Source organism: Ochotona curzoniae, unplaced genomic scaffold (assembly GCF_017591425.1).
Source record: "Ochotona curzoniae isolate NIBS_2020 unplaced genomic scaffold, NIBS_Ocur_1.0 scaffold_4937, whole genome shotgun sequence".
In the NCBI taxonomy this organism is placed as follows: domain Eukaryota; kingdom Metazoa; phylum Chordata; class Mammalia; order Lagomorpha; family Ochotonidae; genus Ochotona; species Ochotona curzoniae.
The window spans coordinates 740,337-752,437 of NW_024467126.1; the positions used below are offsets into that span (position 1 = coordinate 740,337).

Here is a 12,101-nt window from a genome sequence, read left to right on the forward strand (position 1 = left end):
CGGTCTGGTTGACGGGCTTACTCTTTCCTGTCCAATGACAGAGAAGCGAAAATGATGGGCAGGACTTTCAGCCAATAATCGAGGAGCGCAGGGAGCCCCCTAGAGGTGCCCGACCAGTAAGCGGGCGAGGAAGAGGCGGGAGCCGGTGTCCCGGCATCTTCTAGTAGGTTCCAGAAGGCGGCGCGTGCGGCTGGGAACGCGGAGCGGACGGATTCGATTCAACGGGGTTCCGGGCCGGACCATGGAGCAGGTGAAGGGGGAGGGGCGGGCGGAGGCCCCGCGACCGCTCGGGGACCGGGGCCGAGGCTAGGCCGCCGGGCGGAGGCGGGGGCGGCCGGGGCCGAGCCGCGGAGGGAGGCGAGGGCGTGAGGGCCGCGGCCGGAGGGCGGGCCGGCCGGCGGGAGGCCGTGAGGGAGCGCCTGTGGCCCTGGGCTCGGCGAGGATGGCCGGAGGGAAGGCCTCGGTGAGGCCTCCCGGGAGGTGGTCGCGTGCAGCCTGAGGCTGGCCGCAGGTGGGCGAAGGGCAGGAGGCAGCGCCGGAGAGGTCGCGGGGCCTGGGCGATCGGCGACTTGGAAGCGAGAAGCCCCCCAGCCAGCCAGCCAGCCAGCCAGCCAGGACGGGGCCGCGGGACCACTCGGGCAGCAGCCGGGGCGGGACGGGATGGGACCCCGTCAGGGATGAGGGGAGAAAATGCTGCTTGGAGGCACCCAGGTCGGGGTGGGAGGCTTGGCCGAGCCGCGGGGCCGGCCTGCGCTTGGGCGGGTGTCCCCGAAGTCCTTGGAGCGAATTACACATGTAGACCATGCCCGGCCCCCCTTGTGCGCCGAGCTTTGGAGGGCGCCGAGCGCCGGCCCTGGAGAGAATCCGGTTTGTGATGACACAGGGAGGCGTTAGCAGCTCCGGACAGGGACAGTTGGGGTTCGTGGGAGCCATGGCAGCGAGAGGTTAACGTAGGGTGGGGGGCTCCGCTGGAGGTCACGTCCACAGAGCACCCCCCAAGGAAGCTGTCGTTGGGCTGTCATGCTTCAACATGGAGAAATACCAACGAAAAAGGGTCACTTGGGTTTGGGGGGGTTGCGGGCCCTGTGGGGGTGGAGCCTTTTGTTCTTGGGGCTCTTGGGACTGAGTTCAGAACACGGGGGAGACGTGTGTCGGTGCAGGTGGGCAGCTTCCACCCGTTGGCTAAGTTGGAGAAAGAGATAGTTCAACTTTAGTGTCCAGGTAATGATAATTGGGTCGGGTCTATGATGAAGTACCACCTTGCGATGTGGGGTACAACCCACAGAAGTCTGTGACCCCAGTTTGTTTTTCCTTCCTTTGAATCCCACATGATAGAAGTTTGGTGAGAGGAGCTGGTGTGGCCCTGATTGGCCCAGTAGGCCAGGACCCTTTCCTGAAAATAGCTCGGGACTTCAGGACCCTTGCCCGTTTATTTCAACTATGAAATCCACGTTGCCACTTGTTGTTTGGGGTTTCAGATTGGTTTCTTTTTGTTTGGAAGGCAGGTTACACAGAGAGAGCTTCCATCCGCTGGTTCACTCCCCACACAGCTGCAGTGGCCAGAGCTGAGCCGGTCCGAAGCCAAGAGCCTGGCTGCTACTCCCACTCTTCGCGTGGGCACTGGGTCCTGTCTTGCACTGTTCTCCCAGACACATTGGCAGGGAGCTGGACCCACCTGGGACACTGGCCCCGTAGGCCGAAGTTTAACCTCAGGGGCCCAGCAGGGTGGCTCAACTAATCTTCCACTTCCAAGCATCAGGATCCCATATGGACCCTGGTTCTAATCCCGGCTGCTTCACTTCCCATCCAGCTCCCTGCTGTGGCCTGGGAAAGCAGTGGAGGATGGCCCAAGGGACCCCACACTTGCATTGGAGACTCAGAAGGAGCTCTTGGCTTCTGGTTGGCTCAGTTCTGACCATTGCAGCGGCTTGGGCAGTGAGCCAGTGGATGGAAGATCTTTGTTCTTTGTAAATATGCTGCTCCGGAAGACCCTTGGGTTGGCGAATTGGTGCACCTGCGATTGTGTTTAAAACAGGAACTTTTTGAATCTTGGAATGCATTTTGCACTTTTTTTTTTTAAATACGTGTTTACTTTTTTGAAAGGCAGAATTACGTAGGGAGGGAGAGACGGGGAGAAATCTTCCACCTGCTGGTTCACCCCAAGGGGCTGGCTCTCCGTGGACTGTGTGGGTGGCAGACACCCAGACACTGCTCTCCCAGGAGCCTTAGCAGGGAGCCAGCTGGGAAGTAGAGCGTGAGCAACTGGAACTTGTGCCCATGGGATGCTGGAGTATCTGTCTCTCGGGGCTGGCATGGTGGTGCAGCCGGCTAATGCACTGCCTGTGGTGGTGGCATGCGCTATGAGCACGGGTTCATGTCTCTTCTCCTCTGCCTGGAGCTGCAGCACCCATCAGGGAGACCTGGGAGAAATCCCTGGCTCTGAATCTGGCGGCCACTTGGGGAGTGAACCAGCAGATGGAGGACCTTCTCTATCTCTTCCCTCTCTGTAAAAATCTGCTTTTCAAAGGATTTTAAAAAATATGTTTAAAGGGGAGGTATTTTACATCTGCTGCTTCACTCCCCAAAATGGCTACAGGTCCAGGGCTGGATGGGTCTGAATCCAGCAGTCAGTAACTCTATCCAGTCTCCTACACGGGTGCAGAGTCCCAAGGCTCTGGGCCGTCCTCTGCTGCTTCCCCAGGCCACAGGCAGGGAGCTGGATGGGAAGTGGAGCTGCTGGGATCATCCATGTGGGGTGCTGGCACGCAGGCAGAGGCTTAGCTGGCTCTGCCACCACGCCTGCCCCAAGTGTTTGCATTTTAAAGAGAACTTTTAGAGTAGGGTGGGGCCCTCCCTCAAGCTGGCCGATAGCCTGTGGAGATGGGAATCCAGGCCAGGCCACACACCCTGTTCTCCATCCCGTGTACACTGGAGGCCAGCTTTGCTCAGGGCACTGCGGGTGGCCACCTCTTACCACCGTGGCAGACTGGTGGCCTGGCTTCTGTGCTGTGTATGCCCGCTTCCCTCAGGGTTTCTGCCCCGTGAATTGAGTTTGCCATGGAGGGAGTTGGGGGGCTGTCAGAGAGAGGTCCCCTCAGCCCCCGGGGAGAGCAGAGGGGGCAGTCAGCTGGACTGTCCTCCCAACAGGCCACTCTGCCGGCTCCCAGAGAGTGGGGCGATGGGTGAGGGCTGGAGGGCGAGTTATGCCTGCGTGGGAGGGCGAGGGGCTGAATGTGTTGCCTCCGCTTCTTGCAGGTGAACGAGCTGAAAGAGAAGGGCAACAAGGCCCTGAGCGCGGGCAACATCGACGATGCTTTGCAGTGCTACTCGGAAGCCATCAAGCTAGACCCCCAGAACCACGTGCTCTACAGCAACCGCTCCGCGGCCTACGCCAAGAAGGGCGACTACCAGAAGGCTTACGAGGACGGCTGCAGGACTGTCGAGCTCAAGCCTGACTGGGGCAAGGTAAGAGGCTTCTTGGCGCAGCCTGAGCTTGCCCTCCTGGCTGGCTGCTTGCCTGCCCTGTCCATTGTCACAGTCCCACGTGCCACTCCCTGTTGGAGGAGCCACTTGGGAATGCTGCCGGCCGGTCGGCTCATCCTGGCAATGCGGACTGCCTCCTTCGTCCCAGGGAGAGGAGGTGCTGGGCTGGCCAGGGTGTGGGCTACACTCACAGTGTCAGCCTTGACATCGGCCTCTGTGTGGCTGGGCCAGTTACACACACTGGTTCCACCAAGTGCGGTGTCGGTGGGAGCAGTGTGCGTCCAGGATTGGTAATTCATGTGTGTTGTCGCTGGCTCAAGGGCTATTCCCGCAAAGCGGCCGCACTCGAGTTCTTAAACCGGTTTGAAGAAGCGAAGCGGACGTATGAGGAAGGCCTGAAGCATGAGGCACACAACCCGCAACTCAAGGAGGGCCTGCAGAACATGGAGGCCCGCCTGGCAGGTGCGCACCCGGGCTCGGCTGGGTGGATTGCTCTGCTGCTGTTATTGTGGAATTAGTTTGAGAGTTTCCTCCCTCAAAAACGGCAGCCTGCACTTCCCTGTGTCCCAGCAGAGAGGAAGTTCATGAATCCGTTCAACATGCCCAACATCTACCAGAAGTTGGAGAACGACCCCAGGACCAGGCCGCTGCTCAACGATCCCAGCTACCGGGAGCTGATCGAGCAGCTGCGGCACAAGCCGGCCGACCTGGGCACGTGAGTAGGAGTGCGGGGCCATTGTGGTTTCTGCAGAGCAGTAGGGCTTTGTTTACATTGGCAGAAGGGTCAGCATCGTGGCCTAGCGGGTAAATGCTGCCCGTGCCCCTGGCGTTGCGCACGGGGGCCTGTGTGTAGAGTCGTGGCTCCATTTATGCTCCACTTTGTGCTAATGGCCCGGGCAAGCAGCAGCAGATGGGCCGAGGTGCAGGGAGCAGCTGATGCCCGACTTCAGCGTGGCTGTTGCAGCGTCCCAAGGGAAGCGGCCAGAGGGAAGATCTCCCGGCCCTCTCCCTCTAAGCTCTGTAACGTAGACTCTGTTTCAGAGCGAGATCATTTTTAAAGGCGGAATGATGAGAGAGAAATTTTCCATCTGCTTGTTCACTCCCAAATGCCCATGACAACTAGGGCTGGGCCACCACACGCGCTGAGCTGCTGCCTACCTGCCTGCCAGGGTACATTAGCAGGAAGTTGGATTGCAAGCAGAGTAAACAGGCCATGAGCCAGCATCTGATACAGGTTACAGTTTGGATTCTAAAGCATTGAGTATTTCCATTGTAATTCCTGGGTGGTGCAGACAAGTCCTCTATTCTCTCACCCCACCCCCGTTTAATTTTGTTATTTGAAAGTCAAAAAAGAAACCTGCAGAAGAGACAGATATTTACGCATGGGTTCACTCTACAAGTGGCCAGAACACCCAGGGCTGGGCCTGGAGCTCCAGCCAAATCCCCCATGTGGACCACAGGGGCCCTGTCGCTTAGGGCAGCCTCCGCTGCCTTCCCCGGGGCTTCAGCAGGTGAGGGAGCTGGAGTACAAACCAGCATTCCACGTCATAGGCGCTAGCTTGGCACGTGGGGCAGTCTGAGGCCTACAGCACTATGTGGGGGATTTAACATCAGTTGATTGGGGGCCTGGTGTTGCATGGAAAGTACCTGCAGTGCCACCTTGTGGGCACTGGTTCAAGTCCCAGCTGCTCCACTTGCGTTGCAACTTCCTGTTACTGACCTGGAAAGGCAGTGGAGGAGGGGCCTTGTGCATGGGCACTGCACCCCTGGGAGAGCTGGGCAGAGCTTGTGGCTTTGCTACCATCTGGGAGTGAACCAGTGAACGGAAGATCTCTGTGTTTCTATAACTCTAACTTTCAAATCAACATGTCTTTTTTAAAAAATCGGGAGAGTGATGGATAATTTTTTTATTTTGTGATCGTTGTTAGGAAACTTCAAGACCCTCGGATCATGACGACCCTCAGCGTCCTCCTTGGAGTGGATCTGGGCAGCATGGATGAGGAGGAGGAGGCGGCCACACCCCCTCCGCCCCCGCCCCCCAAGAAGGAGCCCAAGCCGGAGCCCATGGAGGAAGACCTCCCGGAGAACAAGAAGCAGGTCTGATTGCCTTCTGCGCTGCCATGTGTGAACAGACACACTGGCCAGAAAGTTTGTGGGAACTAAAAGATAACTTTATTTTTGGAAAGAAAAATTTGAAGTTTTACATCATTTCATGGTATGCATTCTTATATATTTTTTTTAACATTGATTTATTTTTGTTAGAGAGACAGGAAGATCTGTCCATGGTTCACTCCCCAAGTGGCTGCAGCAGCCAGAGTTGAGCCAGTCCAAAGTCAGGAGCCTTTTCTGGGTCTCCCACATGGTGGAGACCCAAAGCAGGGCCCCAAGACTTGGACCATCCTCCACTGCTTTCCCAGTCCACAAGCAGGGAGCAGCTGGGACACAGACTGCCCATATTGGATCCCAGTGCTTGCAGGCTGGGGATTAGCCCTAATACAGGATTGATTTATTTTACTTGGAAGACGGTTTTTTTTTTTTAAATATTAATTACTAGGGACTTTTTAAAATACGTATTTGTTTTTTATTGGAAAGTCAGATACAGAGAGGAGGAGAGACAGATCTTCTGTCTGCTGATTCACTCCCAACGTGGCTACAACAGCTGCAGCGGAGCCAGTCCGAGGCCAGAAGCCAGCAGCTTCTTCCAGGTCTCCCACGTGGGTGCAGGGTCCCAAGGCTTTGGGCTGTCCTCATCTGCTTTGCCAGGCCACAAGCAGGGAGCTGGATGGGAAGCAGGGCTGCTGGGATTAGAACTGGGAACATATAGGATCCTGGTACATGCAAGGCAAGGAGTTTAGCTGCTAGGCTACTGCGCTGGCCCCAGAGAGAGAGATCTATACTGGTTTACTCCCCAGATGACTGCAGTAACCAAAGCTAGGCTGGTCTGAAGCTGGGAGCCAAGAGCTGCTTACAGTTCTCCCACATGGAAGCAGCGCCTGTATGGGATACTGGCAGCAGAGAGCAAGTTAGCTCGCTATGCCACCGTCCTGGCCCCGTATGCGTTTTATTTGTTTAAGTATTTGAAAGCTAGAGTTTGTTTTTTGGGGGGGGGAAGGGTTGAAAGGTAGAGTTTGAAAGAGATACAGAGGTGCTCTATCTGCCAGTTTACTCCCTACTTGGCTGCAACAGCTGGGCATAGCCAGGCCTAAGCCCTTACACCATCTCCCGCTGTTTTCTCAGGAACCTTAGCAGGGAGCTGGGTTGAAAGTAGAGCAGCTGAAACTCAAACTAGTGCATGTATGGGACGCCGGTGTTGCAGAAGGCTGCGTAATGCCTGTACCACGAGGCCTTTCCCACCGGCTTTCTGAGGCCCCGTCTTACACCTGGCTCCCAGGCCTGCAGCGACACGTGCGGCCCTCCTGGAGTTGCCCTGGCTGCTGTGATGCTGCCCATGCTGGTCAGAGCCAGCCAGCCATGGCCCTGTCCGTGTGCTCCTGGAGGAGGGCGCCTCGCTTGGCTGTGTCTCTACCTGCTTGGCTGCGGCCTGCAGCTGAACGTGGTCCACTGCCCCCAGGGCCCAGGCCTGCACTGACAGCAGTTTTGTTTCCCTTCTTGTACACAGGAATAGCAGATTGTTGCCAGAATTAGCCCTTTTCAGTGGGTTGTGTTGGTTGTTGGGGTGTCTCGGCGCTGCAAGAGGCCCAGCAGTGTGGGCGGCGCTGAGCCGTGCTGAAGGCAGCCGCTGCCACAGCCCTGTGCCAGCTCTCAGTCTCCCTGCAGGCTCTGCCCTGGGATGGCCTGTGACAGGAGACCTGCAGCCTTGCAGTGACGGGCCGCTGGGCCACTCTCAGGCTCAGGTCAAGCCTGAGGGGCTTTGCTCTCCTCCAAGGAAGCCCCTGCCTGGCTGACACAGAGCCAGGAGACAAGATGGGGAATGGGGGGTTTGGAGGAAGTGAACCCTTATTTTTGTTTTGTTTTAAAGACAAAGTAACAGGGAGAGATGGAGATATTTCATCTTCTGTTCACTCGCACAAATGGCCAAAGTGGCTGGTGGTGACCCAGGCTGAGGCCAAGGCTTGGGATTCCGTCCAGGTCTCCCACATGGGTGACGGGCCCAAGGAAGGACTTGGGCCATTTTCTGCGACTTTCCCAATGAAAGTGTATTAAGCAGGGAGCCGGATGGGAAGTGGATCAGCCTGGATAGAAATTGGCATTCCCACTTAGGATGCTGGCATGGCAGTGCCAGTGCCAGTCAGCTGGCTGCAGGAACCCTAGGGCGTGGGAACTTGCTGGGACAGACGGTGGAGTCCCAGCAGCCTGCTCTGCTTGTCCCAGACATGCTCAGCACTCATTCCTCCCAACCTTGTCCAGGCCCTCAAGGAAAAGGAGTTGGGCAATGACGCCTACAAGAAGAAAGACTTTGACACAGCCTTGAAGCACTACGACAAAGCCAAGGAACTGGACCCCACCAACATGACTTACATCACCAATCAAGCCGGTGAGACGGGGGGCCGGGCGGGAGCTCAGACCCCCGAGGGCAGTGTGGGTGCTGAGTGCTGCTCTTGCCATCCTCCTGGCAGCGGTGTACTTCGAGAAGGGCGACTACAACAAGTGCCGGGAGCTGTGCGAGAAGGCCATCGACGTGGGCCGCGAGAACCGGGAGGACTACCGACAGATCGCCAAGTATGCCGGCTCCCGGGCTGCCCTGGGGAGCGGGGTGGAGGGAGGGTGGCTGACTGCAGGGCTGGGCACCGGAGCCAAGACAAGGTGTGGAAGGGGCAGTGTGCCCGCGCTGTGGGGCAGCCCTGGTTCTTCCCGCAACACGCCCTTCCCTCTGGTCCCATCAGAGCTTACGCTCGAATCGGCAATTCCTACTTCAAGGAGGAGAAGCACAAGGACGCCATTCACTTCTACAACAAGTCCCTAGCCGAGCACCGCACGCCGGACGTGCTCAAGAAGTGCCAGCAGGTGGGTGGGCCGCGGCAGCTCGGGGACCAAGGGGTGTTCTTCAGTATGTTGTGGGCCTGTGCTTGGCATTGTTTCAAAGATTTAGTTATTTTTTGAAAGGAAAGGTTTTTACAGAGAGCAGATCTTTCGCCCGATGGTTCACTACCCAAATGGCTTCAAAGGCCAAAGCTGAGCCAATCTGAAGCCAGGGACCAGGAGTTTCTTGTGCAGGGGCCCGTGGGCTTGAGCCAGCCTCTAGTGCTTTCCCAGGCCACAAGCAGGGATTTGGGTTTTAAGTAGAGCAACTGGGATGCTGTAGAGCACCTCAGCCGCAGGTGGAGGCTGAGGTTACTGTGCCACACGCCGGCCCCAGTGCTTGGCATTCTTAGTGGTGTGTAGCATGTCCTGTGGGTGACTTTGCCCACAGAAAATGTCGGGAATCCGGTTGGTGGTGTTTCCGTCTCTGCTTGTGCATGTTAGCGCCAGCCATTCTGTTTCACTTGTAGGGGACCTTGATCCTCCAATTTTTGTTTGTTTATTCAGAAGACACAGATAGGGTTCCCCTTGGCTGTTTCAATCCCTGGAGCCTGGCTCCTGGCTGGCCTGCTGTGCTGAGACACCTGCCCCTGAAAACACGTCCAGATTAGATCTGAAATCATGCCAACCTGCGCAGAGCCTGGTGGCTGTTGCCTTTGGCTGCAATGTCTGACCCTTCCGAGGGTCTGTCTCCTCAGGCAGAGAAGATCCTGAAGGAGCAGGAGCGGCTGGCCTACATTAACCCCGACCTTGCCTTGGAGGAGAAGAACAAAGGCAATGAGTGTTTCCAGAAAGGTACTCCCCGAGCCCTGCTGGCCGCTGGGACCCCCTAACAGGAGGGGGTGGGTGCCTGGCCCAGGACCATGGCAGGACCACGGCTGGCCTCTTCCTCCTCCAGGGGACTACCCCCAGGCCATGAAGCATTACACGGAAGCCATCAAACGGAACCCCCGCGATGCCAAGTTGTACAGCAATCGAGCTGCCTGCTACACCAAGCTCCTGGAGTTCCAGCTGGCACTCAAGGTGAGCCATTCGGCGGGCTGGTGGACTCTCCCAGCTAATATCCCTTGCCATGGGACGATGTCTCCATGGGCACCTACACACACTGTTTGCGTGCCCTGCTCAGAGCCACAGGTCCTGCTGTCACGCGCGCTAGACACTGGGGTCTGTACAACTGGCTGTTGTGAACAGGCCTATTTTAAGCCGTGTGCACGAAGCTGTTCACGTCCCTGGTTTTGCTTCTGCAGGGTCTGTACTTAACGTCAGGGTTGCCAGGCGGTATGGTACATGGGCTGGGTGATGTTCTCCAGCAGCCACCCTGGCTGCTATGGCGGACACCTGGACAGGTCCGTGGGCAGGTGACAGTGCCTTGTCTGGAGCCATCTTGATCTGGGTTCTTATTTACGTCTTGAAGACGATTTATGTGTTTGTAAATTAGAGGAAAGACAGCGACAGCTCTGCCATCCACCAGTTTACTCAAGTGGCTGCGACAGCCAGGGCTGGGCATCACCTCAGCTTCCCGCGTGGCTGGCACGGCCTAGCTGCATTGGACACAGAGTGGATAGTATTTGAACAACAAACTGTCCCGCTAATGTGGGTGCAGGCCTCCCAAGTAGTGGCTGTACGTTCTGTGCCACAAGACACACACAGTGCCAGGTGTCGCTGCTGTTGCCAGGTCTGTGCGGGTGACAGCTGCAGCTGTGGACCTGCATACTGGGCGACGTGTCTCCTGACCCATCTTGGGAAGGAAGTGATCCACAGGCCTAGCTCTCCCCAGTCACGTGTGTGCTGTGCTGACGGTGACCCCATTGGGCCACAGAGCCACCAGTGCACGTGGTGACCTCCAACAAGGTCACAGAGCAGCCAAGTTCCGACTTCCTGCTTGTCCGCGCGTCTCCTGTGGAGGCCTGCACAGGTCGCATCATCCTGTTTTCTGCAGTTTCTCAAAGTCGAGGCTCCCACCTGCTAGTGTGTTTGGTAGCCTGAGTCTTTGGAGGGCCCCGTGGCTGTGCTCTGTGCTGCATGGCCCACCGGGAGCGCCTGGGCTGTGCAGGGCCAGCTCCATGAGCTTGACGCCTTCTCTGCTGCTCTTCCAGGACTGCGAGGAATGCATCCAGCTGGAGCCCACCTTCAGTGAGTGCCTCCCTGGGCTCTCCTGTCCCTGGGCTCTGGGCAGGCCCTGCTATGGGTGGGAGCTGAGGCCTGGACGCTGTCTCACTCCCGCTGTTGTCTGCAGTCAAGGGCTACACACGGAAAGCAGCTGCACTAGAGGCCATGAAGGACTACACGAAGGCCATGGACGTCTACCAGAAGGCATTGGACCTGGACTCGAGCTGTAAGGTGGGGTCACCACGGCCTCTCACCTCGGCTTCCCTACAGAGCTTGTGGGCATCACAGGTCCTCCTGGCCCGCAGTGGGTTGTCGTTATTTCTGGTCCCAGACTCTGGGAAGGCCTCTGCTCTGCTCCCTTTCTGCTCCGTTCCCCTGGACTTGATGGAGCAGTGACCCGGTCAGTCCTGACTGCCCACCCATCTCTGGCCCACAGGAGGCAGCAGACGGCTACCAGCGCTGCATGATGGCCCAGTACAACCGCCATGATAGCCCCGAGGACGTGAAACGCCGGGCCATGGCTGACCCCGAGGTGCAGCAGATCATGAGTGACCCGGCCATGCGGCTCATCCTGGAGCAGATGCAGAAGGACCCCCAGGCCCTGAGCGAGTGAGTGGCGCCCGAAGAGTGGCTAGGCAGGAACAGGGGAGCAGTTCAGTGGGGCTCAGTCTGGGAAGCAGTAGTTACTCTCTTCAAAAGTTGGGGCACAGCAGGTGAAGGTGCCTTGTGGCAAGGCTGGCTTCCCATTTGAGAGTACAGCTTCTACCATGAGGTCAGCCCGCTTCCGACCAGCTCCCACTGCTGCTCAGACAGCAAGCGTGGGCCCCTGACAGCCACAGGGGAGGCCTGGGTGCAGCACTGAGCATGCAGCTCATCCCTGGCTGTTACAGCCAGTGGGGGCAAGTTACCAGCAGAGAAGTGTTGGTGATGGGCGGGGTGCCGCGCTGATGGCCTAGCTCCAGGGTTCCCTCTGGCTTCAGGCTGTGCGCACTCATGGGGGGCTGGATGAGACCATAGGCTCACATCTGACCCCTGCCCTGCCCCCAGACACCTCAAGAATCCCGTCATTGCACAGAAGATCCAGAAGCTGATGGACGTGGGGCTCATCGCCATCCGGTGATGACGTCGGCGTCCCCCCTTCCGTTGTCGCCCTCCTGTGGAAACAGCTGGGACCGTGGCAGGCAACAGGGCGGAGAGGACGGGGGCAGAGAGCAGCTCATCCACGTTTGGGCCCACGCAGAAGAGACTCGCCACGCGTGTTGCCCACCAGCCGCCTCCGGCCCACCCAGCACACGCATGGTCTCGACATCACCGTCCCCGAGTTCGTGTCTCCTTCCCCTGGCCCCAGTTGCTGTCTCGGCTGCTCTCCCATAGTTGGTTATTTTTTATTTGGGGCAGTGGGCATGTATGGGGAGGGGAGGGTATTCTTCCCAGCCTTGGGTCCCAGCTGTCTTCACCTTGTTAACTCCACCAGCCCTTCTCCAATAAAACAAGCTAGCTGGGCGTGGTTCTATGTTGTGTGGTTTCGG

The 12,101-nt window shown here is 57.9% G+C and overlaps 1 protein-coding gene across 1 annotated transcript; it reads left to right on the forward strand.

Moving 5' to 3' along the window:
• Nucleotides 1–105: 105 nt before the first annotated feature.
• On the forward strand, nt 106–12,085 carry STIP1 (stress induced phosphoprotein 1). The gene is made up of 14 exons (XM_040971113.1): nt 106–250; nt 3,256–3,465; nt 3,804–3,945; nt 4,057–4,198; nt 5,412–5,580; nt 7,852–7,978; nt 8,061–8,163; nt 8,328–8,448; nt 9,162–9,258; nt 9,362–9,486; nt 10,560–10,596; nt 10,700–10,803; nt 11,009–11,181; nt 11,620–12,085. Exons 1-14 carry the CDS (start codon nt 242–244, stop codon nt 11,690–11,692), a joined length of 1,632 nt encoding a protein of 543 aa, XP_040827047.1. The 5' UTR covers nt 106–241; the 3' UTR covers nt 11,693–12,085.
• The last annotated feature ends 16 nt before the right edge of the window (nt 12,086–12,101 follow it).